This window comes from Macaca mulatta, chromosome 16 (assembly GCF_049350105.2).
Source record: "Macaca mulatta isolate MMU2019108-1 chromosome 16, T2T-MMU8v2.0, whole genome shotgun sequence".
Lineage (NCBI taxonomy): Eukaryota > Metazoa > Chordata > Mammalia > Primates > Cercopithecidae > Macaca > Macaca mulatta.
Genome location: NC_133421.1, coordinates 21,832,368 through 21,854,902, shown reverse-complemented (window position 1 = coordinate 21,854,902; position 22,535 = coordinate 21,832,368). Strand labels below are relative to the sequence as shown.

General features: G+C 45.0%; 1 protein-coding gene across 5 annotated transcripts in view; it reads right to left on the bottom strand.

The window, feature by feature from the left end:
- LOC106993922 (tumor necrosis factor receptor superfamily member 13B-like) overlaps nucleotides 1–22,225 on the bottom strand; it is a 41,527-nt gene extending 19,302 nt beyond the window's left edge. Inside the window, exons 1-5 of one of the 5 annotated variants that reach the window (XR_013406179.1) lie at nucleotides 21,531–22,225; nucleotides 20,178–20,260; nucleotides 17,426–17,759; nucleotides 9,185–9,375; nucleotides 5,923–7,696 (exon numbers count right to left, since the gene is read on the bottom strand). Coding sequence is in view for 1 of the 5 variants with exons in the window: in XM_077970541.1 (XP_077826667.1) it covers nucleotides 285–342 (58 nt within the window). In the remaining 4 variants the exon portion in view is untranslated. Of the gene's footprint in view, nucleotides 1–284; nucleotides 424–2,604; nucleotides 2,825–5,922; nucleotides 7,697–9,184; nucleotides 9,376–9,661; nucleotides 10,562–17,425; nucleotides 17,760–20,177; nucleotides 20,261–21,530 lie in introns of those variants that run through there. The other 4 variants (XM_077970541.1, XR_013406180.1, XR_001440305.3 and 1 more) reach the window with 4 other exon arrangements.
- Between the last annotated feature and the right edge of the window lie 310 nt (nucleotides 22,226–22,535).

The window sequence follows — 22,535 nt, the reverse complement described above, 5'->3', positions numbered from 1 at the left end:
GACCTGAAAGTTGGGTACGAGGGAGCCGAGGGAAGATGATAGAGGGAATGCATGCCAGGCAGCAGGAACAGCACATGCAAAGGACCGGAGGCAGGAAAGAACATGGCATGTTTGACACTGAAAGGAGGCAGTGTGGCCAGAGCGGGAAGGTGGAGGGGTAAGAGGTGCCACACTGTACATCTCCTGCCACCCTCTCCTCAGCCACCTGTGGGGCGAGAGGGTGCTCTGGGGGCAGGCGTGGGGGGTGATCACACTGTCCCCTGGGCTCAGGTCCCAGAACTCACTGCAGGAGGCTGCACAGGTGCGCTGGCTCTGATGGTTGCAGATGGCTTTGCAGGACATGCAGTTGCCCAGTAAGGGGATCCCAGTACTGCTCTTCAGGGCAGGATCCCATAGCCAGCCCTGTTCACAGGCCCTGTGGAGCTGACAGACCAGGAGCGTGAGGGCAGCTGGCAGGTGGTTGCAGCCCAGCCTCTTGCTGTCCACATTCCCGTAGACATAAGCGCTGTCTCAGGAGCAGAGAGAGCAGACAAAGCTGGCTTCCAACTCCCACTGTGCTAGCTGGAGGCCTAGGGCAGCCACATCCCATCTCCAGCCTCAGTTTCCCCATCTGCACATGGTTGTTTTCAGGCCCCCTGCTCTCTCACATCAGCAGGGCCCTGCTCCTTGCCCTCCTTAACGTGCCATGCCTCTCCCTGCCACAGGATCTTTGCACATGCTGTTCCCTTGCATGACGTGCCCTTCTCCCCAGCCCCTGCCCCTTAGCTGCTTATTCCTCCTCAGCCTGAGACCTCTGTCTAAACCCGATCTCCCAGGGAAGCCTTTCTGACTCCCCCTAGAGTAGGACGCGGTCCTTCTTCCGCACACTCACACTGCCCTTTACTTGCTGCTGTGGTCACTTTCCTCTTCTATGCATGTGGTTATTTGATGCTGGCTCCTGTACTAACTGTGAGCACCATCTGGCAAGGACTGTGCCTAATTTTTTTTGTTCATTGCTGAGTCCTCAGAACCTACATAGTGCTTAGGATATAGTAGGCGCTCATAACATGAATGGTTTTTTAAAAGCAGACCAAGTCAGTGCCTAGCACACAGCAAGAACCAAGAAATGTCAATTTCCTTCTTTACTGAAGTATGAAACCACCACAATGATGTGTGTAAAGTGCACAAAAAGCAGAAGAATACAGCTTGGTGACATGTGATGTATGTACGCACCTGTGTCATTACAGCCCACATTGAGATGAAGAACATTTCCTGCACCCCTGAAGACTCCCTGGGGTCCCCTCCCACCCAATGCCCACTCCTAGAGGTGGCTCCTGTTCTGTTGTTACCCCCATAGGTTAATATTGCCCCTTCTGGAACTTCCACGTCTGGTTTTGTCCCTCCACGTGGTGCCTGAGACTCATCCATGTGGGCGCTCTCCACCTGTCTGGTTTTGTGTTACTGTGAGTCTTCCACTGTGTGCAAGCATCACCTTCTCTATCCTTTTCTCATTTCATGACATTTGCTTCCCCCAACAACTTTGTAAACATGTTTAAAAGCATTTTGCAAGACATGTGTTTGTCCTTTAATGAAAGCAAGCCGAGGGAAGACCAGAGGTGGCTGGACACCATGGCTCATGCCTGTAATCTTAGCACTTTGGGAGGTTGAGGTGGGAGAATTCCTTGAGGCCAGGAGTTCAAGACCAGCCTGGGCAACATAGTGAGATCCTGCCTCTACAGAAAGATTTTAGAAATTGGCCAGGTGCTATAGTCCCAGCTATTCAGGAGACTGAGGTAGGAGGATCGCTTGAGCCTGAGTGCTCAAGGATGAGGTGAGCTACGACCACGTCACTGCACTCCAGCCTGGATAACAGAGCGACACCCAGTCTTTAAAAAAGAAAAAGAAAAAAGACCAGGTGCCTCTCATTTAACACAGCCGCGTAAACACAGGGGTTTATCTTCCTTCCCTCCTGAAACCATCCTAAATGACAGTCAAGTGCATTTGCTTCAGAGATAAAGGGGATGGCAGAGGTTTCTACAGCAGGGAGATGGAAGGACTGGAGTGCCTCATTGCTCTGAAGATCTCTCATTGTTGATGCCCACAGGGGAAGGAAATTGTTTTGAGTCACAAAACTCAAGGAAGTCTTCAGAATTGGAGGCACCAAGTATCTCTGACAGCAGGGCCTGGGCAGAAGGCGTGAAGCTCTGAAAGAGCATTGGTTGGAAACTTAAAAAAAAAGAGGGCGTGACCCCAGCACATCCCCATTCCAAGGCAGGAGCCAGTCCGTCACCCACCCGGGCATAAGAGTGGGGTCTCCTTGGACACAGCTGAGGGTAGAAACGTGGTTCTTCCTGGCAACAGGGGGACTGTGAGAATCTTCCTCTTGGATGGTCAGTCTCCCCTCTCCTCACTCACCCCAGCCCCTACCTCAGGAGTGCGGCAACCAGGTTTTTAAAGACACCTCCCTCCCTACCCTGTAACTGGCAGGACATCAGAAGTCTCTGGAAAACAGACCCAAAGGAAAAGACCCAGAGGCACTGACAGCTGGAGATTCCGGAAAATGTCCAAGTCCCTGCCTGATCCTGCTGGAGCAAAGCTTCTCCATCAATGAGCCCATCTGCTTACCCAGAACTTCCAGGCAGCTGTCGGTGGCTCAGTCTGACTTTTGAATCAATGGCCAAGGGTCCCCTGATATGGGAGCACCGCCTCTAGCAGGAAAGCAAACTCAGACCACACAGAAGACAGACACCCGGAACCAACGAAGACATGCAGGAAACAGAGGCGCATTTTCAAACAGCAGCAGCAACAGTTGAGATCCCCAGACATGTAAGAGAGGACTGTGTATCTGTGAAACAAAACAGTGAACGGTTTGTAAAGAACATTCGTAGAACAAATGAGAATTATTAGAAATTATTTTATAGTCAGAATAAAAACATCAGTAGAAAGGTTGAAAGACGTAATCGAATCAATTGTCCAGAAAATAGGAGACAAAAGATATAAAATTATGGAATCATTTCAGGAGCTCCAAAGGTTGGCTAATGATTTGAAGGACACTGGCTTCCAGATTGAAAGAGTCAATCAAGCATCAGTGCAATACGGTCTCACAAAGTAGGATACATCATCATGCAATTTAGAAGCACGTAACCCCAGCACTTTGGGAGGCTGAGGCGGGAGGCTCACAAAGTCATGAGATTGAGACCATCCTGGCCAACATAGTGAAACCCCGTCTCTACTAAAAATACAAAAAATCAGCTGGGCGTAGTGGCAGGTGCCTGTAATCCCAGCTACTCAGGAGGCTGAGGCAAGAGAATCGCTCGAACCCGGGAGGCAGAGGTTGCAGTGAGCTGAGATCGCACCTCTGCACTCCAGCCCGGGTGACAGAGTGAGACTCCGTCCCAAAAAAAGAAGAAAAAAAGAAAAAGTGTTCAGTCTCCCCAGCCAAAAGAAAAACGCAAATCAAACCACGGTGAGACACTACTACACATTACCCACATGACCTCCAGTAAAAAGACTAACACACTACCAGGTATTGATGAGAATGCAGAGAAATCGACCTCTCATAAATTGCTGAAAAGACATGAACTATACAGATACCTCAGTCATCTGTTTGGCACTATCCTGGAATGTATGCATACCCCATAGCCCAGGAATTCCATTCCTAAGTATGTAACCAACAGGAACGAGTACATATGTGTTTCAAGAGACAGCCACAAGAATATAACAGCGCTATTCACCTTAGCCCCAAACTGTACATGACTCAACTGTCCATTAATGACGGAATGGATAAATAAAGTTATAATCATACAATGGCTTACTAAACGGTGAAGAAAATGAACAGATTACAGTACATGCAACAACATGGATACATCTCACTAAATAATGTGTAAAAACAGCTAGATGTAAATATTACGTAGTTTTAAAATTCCATTTGTAATAAAACTCAGATGTAAGGACAAGTAACATAGTATTTAGGGCTGCATAGTTTTGTGAAGATCTGTTACGGAGAAGAATTGTGAGGACAATGGTTATCTTAGGGAGTAGTGAGGGTTGCGATGGGAACACCTGGGAGAGGTCTGGGGGAGCTGGCACTGCTTCTTTTCTGGGTGGGAGTGGTGACTGCATGACTTTTCACGTTCTAATCATTCAAGAAACCACCATTTGGCCGGGCGCGGTGGCTCAAGCCTGTAATCCCAGCACTTTGGGAGGCCGAGACGGGCGGATGACGAGGTCAGGAGATCGGGACCATCCTGGCTAACACGGTGAAACCCCGTCTCTACTAAAAAAAAAATACAAAAAACTAGCCGGGCGCGGTGGCGGGCGCCTGTAGTCCCAACTACTCGGGAGGCTGAGGCAGGAGAATGGCGGGAACCCGGGAGGCGGAGCTTGCAGCGAGCTGAGATCCGGCCACTGCACTCCAGCCTGGGCGGCAGAGCGAGACTCCGTCTCAAAAAAAAAAAAAAAAAAAAAAAAAAGAAACCACCATTTACATTTTGGTCACTTTTATCTTTGTGTACGGTATTTCACAAAAACGCTTAAACGTATAAGGTATCAATTCCTTATCTTTTATAGAAAAAAAATAAAAACTTGCTCTTCGGTGCTCTCATAATGTTTAACCTTGTCTTTTACTTAAAGACCTCCAGGAACTGGCCTTAGGAGAGCCAATATATCCAAACCAGGTCGTGAGTGTCCCACCTCAAGAAGGAAAACTGCACAACTGGTTCATACAGCCTTGCTGCCACTGGTCGGAGCACCAGGTGGCCCATGACTCAAGACAGCCACCGCCAGCAGACATGGTGACCTGCAGCTCCCCACCTCACGTGCTCTACACAGCCCAGCCCACATTGCCTACCTTGATATCAATTCCTGCATTTTGCCTAATAAAAAAATCCCTACGCATGTTCTCACTTATAGGTGGGAGCTAAATGATGAGAACACACGGACACGTAGAGGGGAATAACAGACACCAGGGCCTACCTGACGCTGGAGGGTGGGAGAAGGCAGAGAATCAAGAAAAATAATCAGTACTGGGCTTAATACCGGGGTGATGAAATAATCTGTACAACAAACCTCCGTGACACGAATGTACCTATATGACAAACCTGCACATGTACCCCTGAACTGAAATTTTTTTTTTTTTTTTGAGATGGAGTCTAGCTCTGTCACCCAGGCTGGAGTACAGTGGCGTGATCTCGGCTCATTGCGAGCTCCACCTCCCGGATTCATGCCATTCTCCTGCCTCAGCCTCCCGAGCAGCTGGGATTACAGGCGTCCGCCACCAAGCCCGGGTAGTTTTTTGTATTTTTAGTAGAGACGGGGTTTCCCCATGTTGGCCAGGATGGTCTCGATCTCCTGACCTCGTGATCCGCCCACCTCGGCCTCCCAAAGTGCTGAGATTACAGGCGTGAGGCACCGCGCCCGGCCCGAAAAGTTTTTAAAAAGGGAAGATGATAAATATAGAAACTCATTCTATTTTGTGTACAGTGATAAAATAAAACGTGGCTATAATTTGAGGTTCTAGATGATGTAATCTTCCCCCAGAGTATTCATTTCTGATTCCAGAAGACAGTTAAGATAGGAGAAGATCATCAAATCCAAAGCCCAGGTTTCCATGGGTTTTTTTTTTTTTTGAGACGGAGTCATGCTCTGTCGCCCAGGCTGGAGTGCAGTGGCCGGATCTCAGCTCACTGCAAGCTCCGCCTCCCAGGTTCACGCCATTCTCCTGCCTCAACCTCCCAAGTAGCTGGGACTACAGGCGCCCGCCACTTTGCCCGGCTAGTTTTTTGTATTTTTTAGTAGAGACGGGGTTTCACCGTGTTAGCCAGGATGGTCTCGATCTCCTGACCTCATGATCCGCCCGTCTCGGCCTCCCAAAGTGCTGGGATTACAGGCTTGAGCCACCGTGCCCGGCCTTCCATGGGTTTTAAGCCTGAACAAATAAAAGGCTTCTTAAAGATGCTAAGGAAGAATATTTTAATAAACTAATGGCTAGAAAGACATTTTAAAGAAGGAAACAAAACACTTAAAATCATAAAGAAAAACACACACAGAAAGGCAACATTTCTCTTCAGTAAAATATAACCATAAACAAAGTTAAAAGATGACTAAGAAATAACAGCACTACATATGAAAAAACGTTAAAAAGCACAATATATCAAGATTTCTTATAAACAGGAAAAAGACTAACACCTCAAAAGAAATACAAGCCAAGTATATGAGTCTCCATAGACACATACAAAAGATAAATTGCCTCTAAACATATGAAGAAGTGCTCGTATGATGAACATTTACTGATGAACAAAGCAAAACAAGTTACATTGTTCATTTACTTAATCTTTAAGATTATTTATAGAGTGTGAAAGTTCTGGGAAAATAGTACCTTGCATGCTGTGAGTGGGAGGGCAAACTGAAGGGCAATGTGTCTACCAAGTTTTTCAATGCGCTGGGACAGGTCACATCCACTTCCTTTTCTAGGACTCCATTTTCCTTTTCTAGAACTCAATGTGTGGAAGATCTCAGGACAGGCTCACTCGACTCCATCCTCGCCTCTTTGCAGGGTGACTCTTATTGAATCATAAGAGACCAGGATGTATTTGTCTAAAGGGCGTATTTGCCAAGGTCTTTAAAGCTTGGCTCATCAAGTGGCCTAGTTTCTGTCCAAGAGACCTCCTCTTAGAGGATCTGGAATGTGCAAGGGAGCCTAAGGCCGTCCTTCTGCAGCGTCTCCTGGCAAGCAGGGCTGGAGAGGGACTTGCTATTCTGCGGCAGGGGAGCAGAGGTTCCGGGGCCTGCTTCGTCATCATCTGGGCAATGGGAGGCAGGCACAGAGCCTGCTTTGCTGGTGCGGACCGCACCTGTGGCCGTATGATCCCGAGGCTGATCCTGTATCTTGGCAGCAGTGGTGGTCCTGAGCAAGCACCTACAGAAAGACCTCCTGATTCTGGCAGAACCAGAAGGTCTTTTAATGGGTCAGCGCTGAGATGCTCTGGGACCCCTTCCTGGAGGCTCACTGGAGCCTACTGCCTTCTCCAGCCCTTCCAGTACAAAATGCCCTGGACTGAATTCCTTTCTGCTTAATGACAGTGATCTCTGATATCTGCAAATGAATCCTGACATACCCTTACATAGAAAGAGCCCCTTTAATGGTCAAAAATTTGTACAAGGATCTTCCCTGTATTGTTTTTGTAATAAGTTAAATCCAAAACAACCTAAATGTCTATCAGTAGAATAGTGGCTAAATAAATCACCACGTATTACGTAACCTTCTTTAAACAATGAATCGTTTCTCCAAATATTGAAATCTGAAGATGTCTTGGATGTATTTTTTCATTCATTCAACAAATATTTATTGAGCTTCTACTGTGATGTGACCATGTGCCAGCCACTGTTATACAGACAAGAGCTACAACAGCAAGCACAACAAACAAAAATCTCTGCCCTCACAGAGCTTACGTTCCAACGACAAAGTGAAATGGATGTCAGAATAAACGCACAGTGTAATCAAATTTACAAAACACACACACTCTCTCTCCACACTCACTAATATGTGTAAAGAAAAACATCTAGAGGAATACACAGTAAACCACAAGCAGTGGTTATTTCTGAGGCTTATCTATCTGACTGCAGAGACAGCAGCTGCTCGTGAGGTCCTCACTGGTTGGTATCCCACTCTGGGGGATTCTAACAGTCTTATGGACAGAAATATTCAGTCCAGCTCCACCTGCCAAGAAAAGAGATGGGAACATTTATATGTTGATCTAGTTCAAAATAGCAAATAATACTTCTTGATTTGTTGTTACGTTTTTGGTAACTTAAGAAGTATCCCATGATGTTTGGTGTAACATTTACTCGATTATCCTTCTCTACTCTGGACTAAAGCTGAATTGCAGAAATGAGAGGGCAGGAGGAGTCAGCTGAGTGGAGGTCGGTCTTAGATGTAGGATAACTGAGTAAAATGAAAATGTTTTTACATAATGACGTGCCTAGGGGAGGAAGGAACAGGAAAGTTCCCGCACAAACTTACTGTTAATTCATTTCCCATCTTCACAGACTCACTCACTGGGCTTTCGGCTTGCATGTCTTCCTTCCTTTCTTTTTGAGATGGAGTCTCACTCTTGTTGCCCAGGCTGGAGTGCAATGGCACAATCTCGGCTCATTGCAACCTCCACCTCTGGGGTTCCAGCCATTCTCCTGTCTCAGCCTCTTGAGTAGCTGGGATTATAATTGTGTACCACCATGCCCACCTAATTTTTTTTTGTATTTTTAATAGAGACAGGGTTTTACCATGTTGACCAGGCTGGTCTTGACCTCCTGACCTCAGATGATTCACCCGCCTCGGCCTCCCAAAGTGCTGGGATTTATAGGCATAAGCCGCCGCACCCAGCCCTTCCATGTCTTTCAATATGCATAGTCTAATCATCTAATTTAGTTGCAAATTATTTTAGCAGAGACAACCAGGTGCATCCTAAGATTAACTTTTACAACAGTCTTCCAATACAATGGCATGCTTGCTGCAGTCCAGGGAAGAAAGATATTGTTACTGTAGAGAGATGCACATTCTGTTTCTTCTATTTGCTATGTTTATGTGTACAGTATATGTATGAAGTATAGCTATGCATCGTTCTCATATAGGAAGATAAGCATGACTAAAGTGGAATTGTGAGACCATCAGACAATACCAGGAAAAGCTGGGAACACACCTAGATCAGGAGTGACAGATTAGCACAGGTGCTCACGTACAAGACCGGATAGAAAAACGTCTAGCAGGTTGCAAGATGGGGATGGCCAGGGGTACCTATGAGAGGGCCAAGTGCACAGATGTGATGCCTCATTTCCTAGGAGATGAAGTCTCCAGCTGACCCTTGTAATTCTCATGAGATGACAAAAAGGCAAATAGTAGTGACCTGAATTTAATGGCTATAAGAGGCAGAAAAGAAAGGCAGCAAGGCAGGAACTGGAGGGAAGGAAGAGGTAGAGAGGAAGAGGCTGCATTTGTGTTATTCACGCGCCAGGCTCTCCATCAGTGTCTCCCCGGAGCCTCAGCCAGGCTCCTGCAGGCAGTGGCTGCACCGGGTAGGACCCGGAAAGCGCCCTTGTGATTTTAACAGCCAGCATGGAGCCAGGGTGGAGTAGAGACAGTAGACATATCAAATGTCAGGCCAAAGTTTGAATTTGGAGCTTTGCTTATAGAAAAACTGTGATCAAATACCTGGGCATCCCAAGTCAAATGACTTGATAAGTGACTTCACGGTGGTTTTGGACTCCGAGGGCGTTGGAGATGTTCAGTTAACACAGACACCAGGTCACTGGCCAGAAACATTTACCTTGGAGGACTCCGGCTCTTCACCCACGGTTCTGCATGGCAATGAGCAAATCAGATTGAAAAGGTGGAGGACATCCCTATGGAAAAAAAAAGACAGAAGAAAACACAGCTGATCTGACATGGAGAAGATAAAGCTGGAAGGAAAATTCAAAATTCAACATCCTGTTTTCTCTATCAGCTTTGGCTCTTTAGGAAATAATGTAGATATTGCTCTCAATTTTAAAAAAGTTGTTTTCCTCCAAAATGGTCAGAAATAATATTTTTATCTGTAGAGTGACTTGATAGTAGCTCTAAATAAAATGTACAGCTATGCTGTAAATTGTGAAAAATGCAAATGTTATTGATCATAACTATCTCACTTACTGTCAATGGTGGTTGCAGGGCTTGTCAGCAAGTGCTCCAACCCCCACGTAGCACACGGAGGCTGGAAAGACGAAATCTCAGAGCTCTCCTGCAGCTGGGATTTTGGGTGTGATCTAAGTTCCACCAATCAGAAAGATGTGGGCAAGACCTGGAGTGGGACCTGAGTCAGGGACAGAGAGGCAGGGCACGGGGCATTCACTATGTGGACAGAGACTTGGCAGAGACAAGATCCTTCTGGTGCTGATAACTGCGGTGGCAGGTTTCCCAGTCCCGTCCTGGTGGAGGGAGCAGGTTCCCTGGTGGTCCAGTTGTGTGTGGAGACTTTGGGAGCTGCTCCTGGAAGCTCAGCCTTCCCAACAATTCTGCAAACCATTTAACACCTTTCTGCCTAAGCCAACGAGAGTGTGATCCATTACACATGACAGAATCCTGATTCAGACACTCTTGCCTTCTAAACATAAGAATGGTGAACAGTACTCTAAAATCACACTGCAATTCTGCACGAGGTGAAGCTCCTGCTCTCCCCCAAATACCCTGGTGTGATCTTTGTGAGGTTTCTAAGTTTAAGCACAGACTCATAGAAAGTCTTAAACGATAGATTATCAGCCCAATCCTCAATCCTCTCATGCATGGCTTCCTCATCTAGGGGACTTTGGCATGTCATGTGATCTCCCTGTGAGTCAACACAAGAACTCCCAATCTTCTCATTGCTAAATCACTGCTCTCTTCATTGTATCATATTGCCACAGCTGTTTTGCAACATGACTAATTTATGAGAATAGTTCAAACAGAATGTTTCTGGAAGCGTATTTTAATAAGGTCAGTGGAAGTTTAAAACATTTACTGATGGTTTGGAAGTTAATCTAGCTGCTCATAAGCTTCTGTGATTAACTTTATGTGTACTTAATTCTCTAAGCTTTCTTCTGTTGCTTTGTAAACATGAATAGAATTCATTTAACAGAAACAGAATTTGAAACATTTAAACCACACTGCCTTAACACTGTTGACTTCACAGCCCTTTCTGAGTGAAAAAAAAAAAAAAAAATCAGTAAACTGAAAACTCCATTGGAAAAAATTACCAGGAACTTTGGAAATTGTAGGCGGCTGGGTTTTAAACAATGTTTTAAAAGGTTTACTGAGAGGAACTGGTTTTCATATTTTCCCCTTTATGTTACATAATAAAATTCATCTACTTAAACGACAAGGTAAGACATAGAAAAGTCAGACCGGGGTTCATACTTTACGGAATAAAATCAGGTGGTGAAGGCAGAAAGACAATGAAATCAGGTTAGGAGCAGAAATACGTTTCCTCTGTCTGTGCCAGCCACTCTCAGGAAGGTAATGGACAAACAAAATGGGCTACCTCCTTACCAGTCCATTTAAATGACTCAGTACCCAAGACCTCCCAGGAGGATTATTTTAAACAATGCATGTTCATTTCCTTCTTTGATAATTTAATAAGAACAAAACAGAGAAGCCTACATTCTGCTGAGGCATTCCCTTCAGTCATCCACGTTTCTCTGGAATTCAAAATATCAAATAATAAATAGACTAATTTAGACTCTTCATAAGAAAAAAGCAAGGACACAAGAAATCCATTTCCAGTACCCCTGCCTTCTTGCATCCCAAGATGACATTTCAAACACAGTCTCCTTGGCGAGAACAGTAAGAGTCAGTATGATAAAACCCTGTCTTATTTAAGCAGATTAGAGAAATGCCCACTACATACCCACCGTCTTATATAACAGCGATGTGTGTTGTGTGCGTGTGTGCGTGTGCGTGCGTGCGTGTGTGTGTGCGTGTGTGTGTGGAGTCACAAAACAAAGCCTGAATTGAATAACCAAAGAAAACACTTATTAATAAAGCTACTGGGTTCATTAGTATGTACTTTAATTATAAATAAGCTTGAAATTCCTCGCAGAAGCCTATCTATAGAATTGTTTAGAAACCACTAATAACAGCCCTAGCAATAAATGAAGTATTGCATTTCCTCTGTTCCAATGAAGAAAACTCTGTAGTTGGCCGGGCGCGGTGGCTCAAGCCTGTAATCCCAGCACTTTGGGAGGCCGAGACGGGCGGATCACGAGGTCAGGAGATCGAGACCATCCTGGCTAACACGGTGAAACCCCGTCTCTACTAAAAATACAAGAAAAGTAGCCGGGCGAGGTGGCGGGTGCCTGTAGTCCCAGCTACTCGGGAGGCTGAGGCAGGAGAATGGCGTGAACCCGGCGGGGCAGAGCTTGCAGTGAGCCGAGATCGCGCCACTGCACTCCAGCCTGGGCGACAGAGCAAGACTCCGTCTCAAAAAAAAAAAAAAAAAAAAAAAAGAAAACTCTGTAGTCTATAAGGAGTATTAATAGAGAAACAAATCTTTAAAACAAATTTCTAAATAATTTAAAAAAATATTTTGCAAAATCTTTAAGGATATAGCCAGATATATCTTAGCAAATTCATTAAGTGCCGGAAAAACTGCAAGATACCACTACAGGATAAACATTTGTTCAAGGCTAGCTACTGCCCGTAAGGCTGAGGTTAAGTTCTAAACTCAACCTGTAAAGCAACAATCACACAAGTGGTCAAATTAGCCTTGAAAATCCCTCCAGTCACTCAGAAATATGTGCTTTTGTAAACGTGACTGTTTATAAACACACCATCTCTCTGTAAGTCTCACACATTCACTTTCCCTCCAGCATTTCAGAGTTGGCTGCTGCTTTTTTTTTCTTTTTTTTTTTTTTGAGACGGAGTCTCGCTCCGTCGCCCAGGCTGGAGTGCAGTGGTGCAAACTCGTCTCACTGCAAGCTCCGCCTCCCGGGTTCACGCCATTCTCTTGCCTCAGCTTCCCGAGTAGCTGGGACTACACGTGCCCGCTACCACACCCGGCTAAATTTTTGTATTTTTAGTAGAGATGGGGTTTCACCGTGTTAGCCAGGATGGTCTCGATCTCCTGACCTTGTGATCCACCCGCCTCGGCCTCCCAAAGTGCTGGGATTACAGGCATGAGCCACCGTGCCCGGCCTGGCTCCTTCTTTAGCTATTTCACAGATGAAATAGCTCCTTTGTGTTTAGGGGCCACATTTAAAACAACAAAAATGAAGCATGTGTTCTACCCACCCCCACCATATAAAGTTATAATAGTAATAGATAATTTCACTGAAACAAATAAACATGGTCTATGACTCCACCGTACATGCCAGGCATGGTACCACATGTCTAAAGTTATCCAATTTAATTTTCCACAAAACTCCCACATATTAGCCTTTATTTTAGATGAAAATTTGACGAGAGTCATGTGGTTCATAAACGGTGAATCTGGGATGCAAATCCAGCTGTATTTGGCCATGCTTTCTCAAATTTTCTGTAGTGCACGAGTGTTCTGTGAGAAGTATTCACGGTTCTAAAAACAATACTGACAGTATTTCTTCTTAAAATTTATTTTAAGCATATTGAAGAAAAAACACTCCCGATATTCCAGTGTTATTTTTATATAGTAACCTGCTCTTATGAGGTGGCAACCCATACCTGAGAATGACAGTTGGAGGCCAGACCGCCCGAGGCTGTGTCACACACAGCAGGTGATGTGCACCCCACAGGCAGGCAGTGTCTCCAGGGAGCAGAGCAAGGTGCATGGCCCTCCTCACTGAACGCCAGTCTGCCTTCTGTGTCTGCTCATGTAAGCACAAACACATAGATGTCTGTATATGTCTGTAATTGTCTTCCTTTAAAACTTTTATTTAACATCTCTAATTTGTGGCTTTCCTTGTTATGTTAGAAAATAAGAGTCTTCAAATGTCAGTGATTGTCTGCAGCATTTATTGGTAAGTACAGGCTGGTGCTGCAAAAGTAATGGCAAAAATTAATTCTGCACCAACCTATCCTTCCTCAAGTCACCGCTTTATGTTGTTGTTTATTCTGACCCAGGCACAGGTGAGCTCCTGGTCTATGATGATTTTTAAAGTATTCAAAGGTTAACTGTGTTTGGGAAGCGTTGCATGGCACCACTGCCACCTTCACAACAGGCAGATTAACATTTGTGAAGGGGAGGGCCGTGCCAACCACATGCTCATGCCTGCTGGGCTCTTTCCGGAACACCTGGATGAAGCCCAGCCCAGGCCTTTTGGCTTTTGATCTCCCAAGGCTCCTCTGTGCCCGTCTAGTTTTTGGACTATTCACCCAGCCACCTGAAGTGTTTTTTTTGTTTTGTTTTGTTTTTTACTTTTATGTCCTGCCTCTGTGCCTTTGCTCATTCCATGCCCTTGCCTGGAATGTAATTTTCTCTAAATACTTCTTGTTTTGCACAAATCTTAAGAGAAATCTGTCACTCTATCATGAGACAGAAATGATGAAGTATCCTGTCTCAGGTGTCAAAAAATTATCTTCTGAATTTCACTTTCAAATGTCTAGATAAGCATATGTAACAATAAAATCACACAGGATAAGCCAGCAGGTTGACCACCAGCATCTTAATCCACAAATCCCAACAAAAATAATCAAAGACACAGTAAAAACCTTGTAGTCGGGTATCATCTACAGGCTTAGACTTGGAAGAATTTCTACTGAGAGAGTGAGAGACCATGGAAAGAAAATACAGGACTTTCCCCCAATTCCCTTCCAGAGAAAATGGAGATACGGGAATCCCTCCACTAACGTCCCCCACCCTAGAGGCCTAGGGCTGGGGAGGAGCACGGGAAGATCCAGGGCATTCTGGCAAAGGATCGGGAACAAGAAGATTCGACATCACAGGAGGCCAAGGGCTCCAGGCACAAAGGACAGCAGTGACAAGGGGGAGGGCAGGAAGAGCCACAGTGTGCATCTAAAAGGGAGGAGGAGGGGCACGCAAACATAGACTCAGTGAGAGCCGGTTCTGCGTTCGAGGCTCACCAAGCAGAGAAGACACTGGGCACAGGTGAATTTCCCTACTAAGCACTCGCCCTTCTCCAGTCTACCTGAGCTTCTGTTCCTCCCAATATGTAATATAAATGCACCTTCAAGAGCCTTCCATCGCATTTAAGTCATGAGAAGATCTGAAGCATTGTCAGGCAAAAGCAGTGGGTCTCAGCAGAATCCACACACTGACCCTGGGCAAACGTTGGATCTGCTTTAGCAAGAGAAGGTGACAGACAAAAATCATGCCCTGCAAATAGCTCATAATACAAAGGGAAGGGGATGCAAATAGCTCATAATACAAAGGGAAGGGGATGCAAATAGCTCATAATACAAAGGGAAGGGGAAACTGCACTCAAGAGAGGACCGGCATTTCTAAATTCATGACTGGAAACAAGAGCTTGACACTGACAGCATGTACCTTAAAATTCAATAAAAGCAGCAAGCAGGGCCCAGTGGCTCATGCTGTAATCCCAGCACTTTGGGAGGCTGAGGCAGGCGGATCACCTAAGATCAGGAGTTCAAGACCAGCCTGGCCAACATGGTGAAACCCTATCTCTACAAAAAATTAGCCAGGCATGGTGGTGCACTCCTGTAGTCCCAGCTATTTGGGAGGCTGAGGCAGGAGAATTGCTTGAACCCGGGGGGCGGAGGCTGCCTGAGCCAAGGTCACACCGCTGCACTGCAACCTGGGCGACAGAGTGAGAGTCTGTCTCAAAAAAAGGAAATAAATAGATACATAAATAGATAAAATAAAAAAACATAAATGGAGGATGACAATTTAAAATAAAGAAGATAAATTAAAAATAATATAAGCGATCTAATAACCTGTGAAACATATTTCAAAGCAGAACTCAAAAGAAAAAGAAAGAAGGGCATATCTAGGGCAGGTCTCTGAATGTAGATGAAATAAACCAAGTCAAGGTAGGATTTCAATTCAGTGGGCAAAGAATGGTTGTGGTAATAAATAGTGCTGGCACGATCGGCTGTCTGCCTGAGGCAGAAAGACCCACACCTCACATCAGATTAAATAAAGAGAGGCGGATCAAACATCTCCATGTATGAACATAAAATAGATGAACACATTTAATAGCATATTTGCATAAGACTGGGGAGGGTAAATCTTTAAAAAACCAGAAACCAGGAAGACACTGGCAGTTTACATAACAATATAAAATTGTGTGGCCGGGCGCGGTGGCTCACGCCTGTAATCCCAGCACTTTGGGAGGCCGAGATGGGCGGATCACGAGGTCAGGAGATCGAGACCATCCTGGCTAGCACAGTGAAACCCCATCTCTACTAAAAAATACAAAAAACTAGCCGGGCGAGGTGGCGGGCGCCTGTAGTCCCAGCTACTCGGGAGGCTGAGGCAGGAGAATGGCATAAACCTGGGAGGCGGAGCTTGCAGTGAGCTGAGATCCGGCCACTGCACTCCAGCCTGGGCGACAGAGCAAGACTCCGTCTCAAAAAAAAAAAAAATATATATATATATAAAATTGTCTATGACAAAGATGCTAAGGCCAAAAGGCCCATAATATACTGAGGAGAGAAACACAGCCTTGGCTGGGCATGGTGGCTCACAATTGTAATCCTAGTGATTTGGGAGACGAGGCGAGAGGATCACTTGAGCTCAGGAGCTGAAGACCAGACTGGGCAACAGAGTGACGCCCCATCTCTACACAAATTAGAAAGAATCAGCCACACGTGATTGTGCATGCCTGTAGTCCCAATTACTTGGGAGGCTGAGCTGGGAGGACTGCTTGAGGCTGAGAGGTTGAGGCTGCAGCAAACCGTGATCGCAACATTGCACTCCAGCCTGGACTACATACAAGAACCTGGCCAGTGTCTCAGAATACATGTAAGAAACACGGCATCTCATACAAGATTTACCCTCCCCAGTCTTATGCAAATATGCTATTAAATGTGTTCATCTATTTTATGTTCATACATGGAGATGTTTGATCCGCCTCTCTTTATTTAATCTGATGTGAGGTGTGGGTCTCTCTCCCAAGCAGACAGCCGATCATGTCAACACTATTTATTACCATTCTTTGCCCACTGAATTGAAATCCTACCTTGACATGGTTTATTTCATCTACATTCGGAGACCTGCCCTAGATATGCCCCTATTTCTTTTTCTTTTGAGTTCTGCTTTAAAATATGTTTCATAGGTTATTAGATCGCTGGGTGACAGGGTGAGACCCTGTTTCAGAAAAAAAACAAAAACCTTCCTCCAAATAACAAAAGAACTCACATCCCTAATAAAATGCTGACTTATAAAATGATGAGAAAAAATCAAAAGAACCCACATCCCTTAATAAAATACTGACTTGTAAACTGTTAAGAGAAAAACAATCAGCTCAGTGAAAAAATAGGCAAAAGTGCTAAACTACCAATTCTGGAAGAGAAAATTCCAGTGTTAAGGCTGGTACTGGAGTTTCTGACTCTCCCACCAGGGAAAGGTCAGCCGACTAGTCCAGAGAACGGCAGAGCTTAAGGAATCTTGAAAACTGCCTACTCTTCCCATTTATTTTAACAGAGGCAGGAGGCAGGGCTGGGAGTGAGATACTGCTGGTTGACTACGAAGATAAGACTGCTACCACCTTCCTTCCCCACGTACCTTAACATCAGTTATTCTGACTCTGAAATAAAATATGTGTGAAAGTGTCACAGGACTGAAGATCATTGATGAGTCAGACACATTCCACCTGTGTAGTTACGGAGTTCCTGTAGTAAATGCTGACTTGCATTCCGGCTTGGGCACTTCACCTCCTGCCCATCGGCCTGGCTGCAATCAACCCCGTGAGTGCCCATGGACGCAAACAGAGCTTAAGAACCAGGCAATCCCGTGTTAGGATCCAGGTGCTTTTGGGGTGATCTTACCTTCTTCTCAGTCGTCCTTGACCTCGTCAGAGAATGCTCTGCAAGTTCTTTGACTGTGGCTGAACCAGGAATGACTTTTGAGTTCTCATTAGATGACTGTCAAAGTCAAATTGGGTTTCAATCAAGAACTCACTCGGCCAAGATGGAAACACTGAATGGCTTCTGGAGCTTGGAGGGTGTGAGTTGGTTTCAAGTCTTGCTCTTGGGGTAGGTTCTGGAAGTGGCTGAGCCATCAGCGAGTAACTCCCCAGTAGTCAACTCTTCAGAGGCGGCAGCTTGCCAGAGAAGTGCAAAATCAGACAAGAAACCAGCATTGCCGGCACTGTCTGACTTCCTGCCACATGCAACGACAGGCAAAAATGTTCTGAAGCCTGATTTCAGTACCATGACATGTTCTCACTGGTGTTAGTTCTAAAATTTTGAAATGTTTTGTGGTGAGGGATTAAACTGCTAGATTGAGAAGGTAGGTTTGTGAATCACTGTAATATCAAAAAAGAAACATTCTGTGTTAAAAAGAAAAAGTGACATTAAGATTGAAGATGCAGGATGCAGCATAGGGAGTCCTAAACTGCCAGGACGCATGCAGAGATTTCCTAGAATATCAGGGTTCACGTTGCATAGTCTGGCCTGTGTCTCAGAATATATGTAAGAAACACGGCATCTCATGCAAGAATCTATTCGGGGCCACCATAGAAACTCAGGACTTGTCTTTTACCATTTATCATTAAAATAATGTCCATGTGGGCTGGGTGTGGTGGCTCATGCCTGTAATCTCAGCACTTTGGGAGGCCGAGGCAGGCAGATCACGAGGTCAAGAGATAGAGACCATCCTGGCTAACACCGTGAAACTACGTCTCTACTAAAAAATACAAAAAACTAGCCAGGCGTGGTGGCAGGTGCCTGTAGTCCCAGTTACTCGGGAGGCTGAGGCAGGAGAATGGCGTGAACCCGGGAGGTGGAGCTTGCAGTGAGCCGAGATTGCGTCATTGCACTCCAGCCTGGGCAACAAGAGTGAAACCCCGTATTAAAAAAAAAAGGAAAAAATCGCCATTCTGACTGGCATGAGGTGGCATGTCATTGTGATTTTGATTTGCATTTCTCTGTCGAGCTTTCTTTCGTATGTTTGTTGGCCACATGGATGTCTTATTTTAAGAAGTGTCTGTTCATGAACTTTGTCCACTTTTTAATGTTTTTTTTCTTGTAAATTTGCTTAAGTTCCTCATGGATTATGGATATTAGACCTTTGTCAAACAGATTGCAAAAGTTTTCTTCCATTCTGTAGGTTGTCTGTTCGCTCTGATGACAGTTTCTTTTGCTGTGCAGAAGCTCTTTAATTAGATCCCATTTGTCAATTTTTGCTTTTGTTGCAATTTCTTTTGGTGATTTCACCATACAATCTTTGCCCATGTCTATGTTCTGAACGGTATTGCCTAGATTTTCTTCTAGGGTTTTTATAGCTTTGAATTTTACATTTAAGCCTTCACTCCATCTTAATTTTTGTATAAGGTGTAAGGAAGGGGCCCAGTTTCAATTTTCTACATACGGCTAGCCAGTTCTCCCAGTACCACTTACTGTACAGGGAATCCTTTCCCCTTTGCTTGTTTTTCTCAGGTTTATCTAAGATCAGATAGTTGTAGATGTGCAGACTTCTCAGTTCTCTATTCTGATCCATTGGTCTATGTGCCTGTTTATGTATGAGTATCATGCTTTGGTTACTGTAGGCTTGTAGTATAGTTTGTCCTCTACAATCCTGTGCTTAATATGCCCTGGTAGCTTGTTTTTAGCTTTGTTTTTGCAGTGTATCCATACTGATACACATCCTGCTAGGTAGTTACTTTAGTTGCTGCATAGTATTCCACTGTCTGCAAAAGAAACTATCACCAGAGCTAACAGACAACGTACAGAACGGGAGGAAATATTTGCAAACTATGCATCCAATACAGGTGAAATATCCAGAAATCCATAAGGAACTTAAATAAATTCATTACCAAAAACAAAACCGTGCCATTAAAAAGTGGCCAAAGGATGTGAAAAGACACTTTTCAAAAGAGGACGTACACCTGGCCAACAGGCATATGAAAAAATGCTGAACATCACTAAACATTAGAGAAATGCAAATAAATCAAAACCACCGGGAGATACCATTTCACACCAGTCAGAAAAGCTATTACTAAAAAGTCAAAAAATAATAAGATGCTTGCGAGGTTGTAGAGAAAAGCAAACACTTGCACACTGCTGGTGGAATATAGATGAGTTTAGCCACTGTGGAAAGCAGGTTGGCGACTTCTGAAAGAACTTAAAACTACCACTGGACCCAGGAATTACATTATTGGGTATATACAAAAGGAATACAAAACATTCTACCATAAAGACATATGCATTCATATGTTCATCACGGCACTATTCACGGTGGGAAAGACATGGAATTGACCAAAAGGTCCATCAAAGGTAGATTGAAAAAAAGAAAATGTGATATATATACACCATGGAACATTATGTATGCAGCCACGTAAAAGAAAGAGATCATGTCCTTTGAAGAAACTTGGATGGAGCTGTAAGGCCATTATTCTTAGCAAACTAACACAGAAACAGAAAACCAAATACCACATAGTCTCACTTCCAAGTGGGAGCTAAACATCAAGTACACATGGACGCAATCAAGGCAACAACAGTCACCAGGGCCTACTTGAGGGTGGAGAGTTGGAGGAGGGTGAGGATCAAAGAGTTACCTAGCGGGTACCATGCTTATTACCTGGGTGATGAAATTATCTGCACACCAAATCCCCATGCCATGCAATTTATTGATGTCACGAACTTGCACATGTACCCTTGAACCTAAAAGAAAAGTTAAACAAATAAAAGAAAAAAGAAAACGCTGTAATAAATATCATTCTCTTTTCTTTAGTCCATTAATTAACGTTACTAAATAGCTGTGTATTTACCAGGTAACCTAAGCTTGATGCCTAATAGATTTCTTTCTAGATTGGGGTGAAGGGTGTCTTTGCATGAGAAAATATTTTCCAGTTACATTTCATGTGCAAAACCTGACTGTAAGCTCTAAGGGGACAGGGACCTTGTCTGCTTTATTCACCACTGCATTCCCCTTGTCTACACAGCGTCAGACATACGGGAGGCACTTAATGAATATTTGATGAATGAATGAACGAACACTGGGAAGGCAGCACTGCAGGGTCATTCATTGGGGTTGTGATAAAGAATAAGGAAGGGAGGGGAGACCTGGAGACAGAGCAAGACGGCCAAATAGAATCCTCCAGTGATTCTATTCCTCCCTGAAGTAACACCAAATGGAACAACTACCCACATAAAAAAGCATTTTCATAAGAACCAAAAATCGGGTGAACGTTCACAGCGCCTGGTTTTGACATCGTATCAAGGAAAGAGGCACTGGAGAAAGGGGGAAAGACAGTCTCAAATCTCCTACACCACCTCTCCCTCATCCCCTGGTTAGCAGCCACGTGGTGCAGAGACAGAACCTGTGGCATCCAGGGCAGGGAGAGCTCAGTGATTGTGGGACTTTACCTTGAAACTCAGTGCTGCTCTGTCACAGTGGAGAGCAACACAAGGCAGAATTCGGCCAGCACCCACGGAGGCAGCATTTAGACCAGCCCTAGCCAGAGGGGACCCCCCCCTCCCGGTGATCAAAACCCGAGTTCCGGTAACCCCACCATCACCACTGCAGGCTAGAGTGCTTTGGGGTCCTAGAGAAATGTGAAAGCCCGTCCAGGCCACAAGGACTGCCACTGTCGGGCGAGGGCTGGTGCTGCACTGGGCTCAGAGCCAGTGAACTTGGGATGCAGGTGACCCAGTGCAACACCAGGTGTAGCCAAGGGAGTGTTAGCATCACACCTCCTCCTGGAGCTGAAGGCAGCCCAGCTCACAGCTCCAGGAGAGGGAAGAGTAAGAAGCACTTTGCCTTGCAACTTGGATACCAGCTCAGCCACAGGAAAACAAAGCGCCAAGTAGATTCCTGAAGCGGCCATTCCAGGGCCTAGCTCTCAGATGACATTTCAAGACACACCCTGGACCAGCAGGGAGCCCACTTCCCCGAAGGGAGGAAGGACCCAGTCCTGGAAGGGTTCATTACCGGCTGATGAAAGAGCCCTTGCTTGGGTCTTGAATGAACATCTGTGGTAGCCATGAGTCCTAGCCACCGGCCTCTAGCAAGATTCAGTATCGCGCTGGCTTCACGTCCGACCCAGGACGGTCCCGGTGGTGGGAGCTACAGGGGTGCTTGCGTCCTCCCTCCTCCAACTCCAGGCAGCTCAGCATGAAGAGAGAGACAAGAGGAGTCAACACAAACCACCAATATCAGGGATCAACACACACACTCTTTACAGAGCCTGTAGACCTTCATAAGAACTAAGAAGATCTGAGGAAATACGTAGGTCTAAAAATACAACAGAGAACACAATGCACCACATTTTACAAAGCAACGTACCCAAACTAACCCAAACATAGCATGAAATAGAAAAACTCCTATGTCTATTAAACAAATTGAACAAATTCTTGGAAAAAACCCAACAAACAAAAATGTTTCACAAGTAAAACTCCCAGCTCATTTATGGACTACTCCATACATTTAAGGAGCACAAACACCAACATTTCCCAGATTGCTGGGAAATAAGAGTATTTTTAAAGTTTTGTGTGGAGCCAGTATTAGCTTGAGGACACAACTGGACCAGGACACATTATGGAACAAAAAAGAAGAAAATTATGTCACCTCTTTCATTTTTTAATTTTTTATTATTATACTTTAAGTTTTAGGGTACATGTGCACAATGTGCAGGTTTGTTCCATATGTATACATGTGCCATGTTGGTGTGCTGCACCCATTAACTCGTCATTTATATTAGGTATATCTCCTAATGCTATTCCTCCCCCCTACCACCTCCCCCCTCTCCCATCCCCACAATAGGCCCTGGTGTGTGATGTTCCCCTTCCTGTGTCCAAGTGTTCTCATTGTTCAATTCCCACCTATGAGTGAGAACATGCGCTGTTTGGTTTTCTGTCCTTGTGATAGTTTGCTCAGAATGGTTTCCAGCCTCATCCATGTCCCTGCAAAAGGACATGAACTCATCCTTTTTTGTGG